This window comes from Lipotes vexillifer, unplaced genomic scaffold, assembly GCF_000442215.2.
Source record: "Lipotes vexillifer unplaced genomic scaffold, Lipotes_vexillifer_v1.1 scaffold937, whole genome shotgun sequence".
Taxonomy (NCBI): Eukaryota; Metazoa; Chordata; class Mammalia; order Artiodactyla; family Lipotidae; genus Lipotes; species Lipotes vexillifer.
In genome coordinates this window covers 1075183-1081182 of record NW_006795975.1, presented here as the reverse complement: position 1 = coordinate 1081182, position 6000 = coordinate 1075183, and the positions used below count along the sequence as shown (strand labels likewise).

The 6000-nt window shown below is 44.7% G+C and overlaps 1 protein-coding gene across 1 annotated transcript in view; it reads right to left on the bottom strand.

The window, feature by feature from the left end:
- Window positions 1–1175: 1175 nt before the first annotated feature.
- Window positions 1176–6000, bottom strand: part of LOC103071535 (ubiquitin-conjugating enzyme E2 E2) — a 357534-nt gene continuing 352709 nt past the window's right edge. The window contains exon 5 of the mRNA XM_007468056.1: window positions 1176–1976. Within this exon, the coding sequence (XP_007468118.1) occupies window positions 1879–1976 (98 nt within the window). The 3' untranslated portion in view covers window positions 1176–1878. The remainder of the gene's footprint in view (window positions 1977–6000) is intronic.

Genomic DNA, 6000 nt, shown 5'->3' with positions numbered 1-6000 from the left:
CACATAGTTATCTGCCTCTTTCCCCCCAGTCTATGGTGGTCTGTAACAGGCAGTGGCAGACTACAACTCACGGGCCAAATCTGGCTACTGACTGCTTTGGTAAATAAAGTTTTATTGGAACACAGCTGTGCCCATTCATACATATTGTCTGTGGTTACTCTAGTTACGACTACAGATTTGAGTAGCTGTAACTGAGGCCGTATGGTGTTCTGTAAGCTGGAATCTGTTTTCAAATAAAATGAATGGTAAAATCGTTATTAAAAAAATCCTTAGGTAGTTTGGTTTAAAAGTCCCACTTTCAACATTTAAATGTATTTTCTGTAGGATTTCTTTTGAACCACTAAAACCCAATAAAAACTGCATCTTCTGAATCAGATATTTAAAATGTTTCTGATAAGGATATTAAAATTGAAGTCAGAAATATTTAGAGGTAAATGACTTACATTTGTCAATCCTACTATTTAGCAGGAAAGATGTTCCTTAAATGAGACCAAGCTGTATGGTGGGCTTGTAACTATAATTAGTAGAAGCAGGAGTTTCCAACGGGCCTTGTAACACAAAGAACCCTGAATATTAAACAGCATGTCAGTGTGGTTTTCAAGCTGCACCACACACAAGTTTCCTCAGCCTCCTGTAGCTGCAAACCTAAAATAGCCTGAAGGTCAAAGCCAGACAGACATACTCTTGTCACTGAATGTGCTGACCATGACTGATATGAGTTGAGTTTACTTCCTCCACCAAAATTATGGCGGAAAAACAAACTCCAAACTCAAGGGCAATCACTATAACAATCCTAAGAGGAAAAAGAAGAGAGAAATAAGTCCCAAAGTGGTCTAACACAACGATCAGCTCAGACCTCACTTTCACTAGGAGCCTATTACCGGAGTCACATATTTGAATTATTGCATCAAGAAGGCTGTAACAGAAAAGATGTCCATGAGAAAGTAATGTGAAGCCAATATGCAAAAACGAGAGTGATTGGAAACCACCATAAAATCATCAGGCTATTGACAGCTGGGGAAATTCCACATGCCAAGCACATCAACTGCAAGGAAATATTAGAGGCTTGAGATGAAAAAAATACACCTGAATCTGTAACTGAATTAGACAAGGCTCGCTGCATGGAGAACTCTGCTGGTCACCAGGATGCAAAGCAAACGCTGGGTTACCAGAAGCGCATTTATCAGCCACAGTGATTTATTGAGTGCTTTAATAATACAAGTGTACATCAACTGATCCACAGTCAAAAGTGGCAGGTCCCTAAGAAATTTACAAGCACTTTAAGTAAATCAAAATACATATTATTTTGTTCAATTCAGCAGTCTTCTGTGTGGGGACAGAAGGCTAGTGATAAACAGAGTCTCAGTAATGCACAGTGATTCTGATTGAAGCTTTTGTACAAAAATCTGGTTCCCAGTAGCATGCACCCACCGATAAAGACTTCAGTACAAAAAAATTAACCCTAAGCATTACATTGAAGTAGAAACGAGATAGAATTCTGAATTCGTGTTTTCCCGAAGATCACAGGAAGGGAAAAAGGATCCAAAGAAAACGAACAACAAAGTAACAAAACCACACAGGAATACGAAGCTTTGAAAGAAAGCTCATATTATTACAGATCTGACATTGTTTGCACTGAAAACAAAAGTTCCCATCCACGTGGAGGTGGGATTAAGAAAAAAACAAACCCAGATCTTTCAAGTTAATAGAAATTAAACAGGGAATAAAACGGGAAGGGGTGGGGGGCAAAGGAAAGGGAGGGTGGGGGATGGATGACATTCCATCACAAAACGGTTCAAAAGGTGATAAAAATAAGACAAGCAGAGCCGAGGTGTGGGGCCCCGATGCACTTGGTGAGTGTGCCGCGGGGCCAGGGCCCTATGTGGCGTACCGCTTGGTCCACTGCCTGGCCATCCGGTCGTGCTCCGCCCTGTTGGTCATGTACTGTGTGGCGATGCTACCCACCAGCGGGTCAGCTGGAAAGGAAGCAGAGTCAGAGGTCAGTCAACGCCGGCAGCTTGGCCTCTTCAAAGCCGGGGAAGAGAGGCGTGTCTGGAAAGCTGGCCCTGGCTCAAGGCGTGGGCAGAGAGGCGAGATGCTGCGCTCTGGAACAAGGTCACCTTCGCCATGACCTGCAAGTGACCTGCCCCGGAGACCGCATCTCACCCCCGCCGCCCGAGGAGCACCTACCTGTGCTTTGACTGCTGCCTCTTGTCACGTCTCCCGACGAGCGTGACTCTCTCTGTCCCCGCCATACATATGCTTCTCCCCCTCTTCCTCCCCTGGTTTTCAGGTAGATGTTTATTTCACAGAGAAGATGCAGGTGGGCTGTGGGCGGGGCCCGCAGGGTCCTGGATACGATCCCCTGGGGGAAGGGGGCGGGGGAAGCCTGGCCAACTCCCTGACCCGGGTTAGTTATTGCTCAGGCAGGGGTCCAGCAGCAGGTTAGTGACCCGCTGACACAGGGCGACAGGCTGCTTCTGCCTCTATATTTGGGAATATCAAAGCCACAGAGCTCTCTACTACATAAACAGCGATCGATGTTAAGTCACAGCTAACCCTCACTGACCTACCACGTCCTAAAACTTTAACACGGGGTGGCGGTGGCTGGCACGGGATGAAACTGCAGCCTAAGGATGGGGGTCGTCAGGGCTGGAGCTGGGCCCTGACTGCAGGTCTCCTGGGACACTGCTCCACCCAGACGGGATCAACGGCTAATGAAAACAATTCAAAGCAACTACAAAAAAAATGTAATTTACGTTTCTGGAGATCCCAGAATCCACCCGTCTCCCTCCATTCTCTAGTCTCACTTCTTCCCTGAGTTTTTTTTTTTTTTTTCGGTACGCGGGCCTCTCACTGTTGTGGCCTCTCCCGTTGCGGAGCACAGGCTCCGGACGCGCAGGCTCAGCGGCCATGGCTCACGGGCCCAGCCGCTCCGCGGCATGTGGGATCCTCCCGGACCGGGGCACGAACCCGTGTCCCCTGCATCGGCAGGCGGACTCTCAAACACTGCACCACCAGGGAAGCCCTTCCCTGAGTTTTATTTCCTGTATTTTTAGTGTTGAGAATTTGAGTGTATTAGAGCACGTGGATAAGAACGAACCAAAAGGGAAAAGGAAAAATATTAGCAAAAGCTAACGGTAAATATGAGAAAAAGAAAATAGGTAAAGAATATGAAGTGGGCTTGTGGTCTACTACCACCTCATAACTCGGGAAGATTCTGAGAGTCTGCTAAGACCCAGTAAGACATTCAAGGTCACACCTTCGCAATAGCCAAGGTGTAACAGGAAGACCACCTTTTAGTGATCTGCTGATGCCGAGGATAACAAAGCTTGTGAAAGTCCTCCCGACAAGACTTTGCTTCTATTTTTTTAATTTTGTTACAGTTCTAACATTATATTATACCATGTTGTTTTTTTTTTTGCGGCACGCGGGCCTCTCACTGTCGTGGCCTCTCCCGTTGCCGAGCACAGGCTCCGGACGCGCAGGCTCAGCGGCCATGGCTCACGGGCCCAGCCGCTCCGGGGCATGTGGGACCTTCCCGGACCGGGGCACGAACCCGTGTCCCCTGCATCGGCAGGCGGACTCTCAACCACTGCGCCACCAGGGAAGCCCACACCATGTTTTTTTGTTTGTTTGTTTTTTCTTTTTTGTTTTCTGGCCGTGCTAAGAGGCTTGTGGGAACTTAGTTCCCTGACCAGGGATCAAACCTGGGCCCCCTGCAGGGGAAGCGCCAAATCCTAACCACTGGACCGCCAGGGGAGTCCCCAAGGCTTGCTTAAGTTTTAACAAACCTCACTTAAGTTTTCATGGACTTGTGCTAAGTTTGTTATAATTATTCTAGGGAGAGGCCAGTTTCTTATATTCACTTACATCACAAACAATGATAGTCAGTGGGTGTGTTCGGAATGTCTGCCTCTCTGCCTACTCTGTGATTCTTGCCCTTCACTTGCCAAATGGTGAAACTCTATCACTTCAACCAACAGAGCCAGGGTTCAAGATGATTGAAATCAGCAGTACCAGATGTAGACACTAAACACCTGGGATTGGCAAGATATTAAAAAAAAAAATGTTGTCTTTCAGTTCAGACTATAGAGTCTAAAAAGGGCCAAAGAGAGGTCTGAGTCACATTTCTCTACCTTTGAAACAAATCATCTTGTTTCAATTTCTGGAACGCAAAGCCTTAGGGCGGAACTTGGGCACCCACCATCAACAGAGCTTACATCTGCATCGCTCAAGACAGCTGTTTGGTTTAACACACTACATTAGTGATGTGCGCTAAAGAGCCATCTGTACTTCCCGACTTAACTGGTCGAGGTAAAGGACAGGTTTAATGTCAGAAGAATGACCAGTGACATGAACGTTCTAGTGCAAATCTACCCTCACTGAGAGTGGGCATACTGGGAACAAGAGGCTGCTGTTTCAGCTCAAAGGAGGGAGAGGGAGGAGGAGACAGTGGGGTGGGAAAAGCATCCATGCTATTTCAACAGGGGCAGAGGGGAAGACCTCAAAAACACGGTAGAGTGTTATTGATAAAACTCACATGCGTTGTGCAGACATTTTTTAGTACGCTTAAATAATTAGCAGTAAACTCCTTCGAGTTCCTTTTATAATACCTTTTCAAGTTCGATTTTGAAAAGAGAAATATTTTCCATCTGCAAAATTATACAGGCTAAATATAAAAACAATAATTAACAATTTCAAAAAATCACCTCACACGGTACACAGGACAGAAAGTTGTAAGTGAAAACCGTTTGCAAATTCGCTGGGAGAAGTTCTGTTAACATTTTGACTTACATCTTCCCAGACTGCTTTTCTAAACATACAATTTTAAAAAAAGATCATAGTCTGCTTTTGGAAACTTTTAAAACAACTCACTGTACGGTGAATAACTTTTTATATCAATAATTATATCCTACTCGATCATTTTTATTTGATTTAATTTTTTAGTTGAAGTCTAACTGACTTATATTACTGTATTAGTTTCAGGTGTACAACACAGTAGTTTGATAATTTTATAGATTATACTCCATGCAACGTTCTTATAAAACACTGACTATATTTCCTGCGCATCATTTTAAATATTAATCTGAATTAATAACCAGTCTTCTGTTTACAGACATTTGGGTTCTTTCCTTTTTTTTTTTTTTCTGCTTTATAAACAATGCTGTGAAGAACACTATTGTGTGAGCATCTTTGTAAATTTATGCAAATCTTAAATTTAAAGTGTTAGTGAAGGAATAAAGGTATAAAATGAAGGAATTTAAAAGTCATGTGTTATCAAATAGTTCTTAAATGCTAAAATGTTTTGTTGAAGAGAAAAAAGTTAAGACTACAAGTAACTGAATAGAAACTATGCAATAAACGTACATCCAATGATCATCGCAGTGAATTTAGTGCAATGAGATATACCCCTTTTGTAGTATATTTATAATTATGACTTGAAGTAAGATTGAATCTTGTTATGGGGTTTCACATTTCCTGGATACAGATACGCCAGGGATGAAATAACGATGACGGGTGACACATCTTCTTCCTCCTCCTCCTCTACTTTCCTGTCTGACCTCTGCTTCCCTGCACAGTGCCAGGCGCCTGAACAGCAAGCATGGTTATTTGTGAGTGAAAGGTGATCTCAGTGCTCCGCCCCCTCCCCTTTTTTGGAGATTCGTGTTAGTGCACCTTTGATTCCAGAAAAGAAAGGCTCAGGCGACTCCTGCAACCCCATCTGAGGGCTCACCTCTCCGTGACAGGGGCTATACTGGAAACACTGGAAACCAGAAGGGTTCACAGCTCGTCCAGGAAAGGAGGGAGACAGGGAGAACGGACTTGAGGATATGGGGAGGCGGAAGGGTGAGCTGTGACAAAGCGAGAGAGAGACATGGACATATATACACCACCAAACGTAAGGTAGATAGCTAGTGGGAAGCAGCCGCATAGCATGGGGAGATCAGCTCGGTGCTTTGTGACCGCCTGGAGGGGTGGGATAGGGAGGGTGGGAGG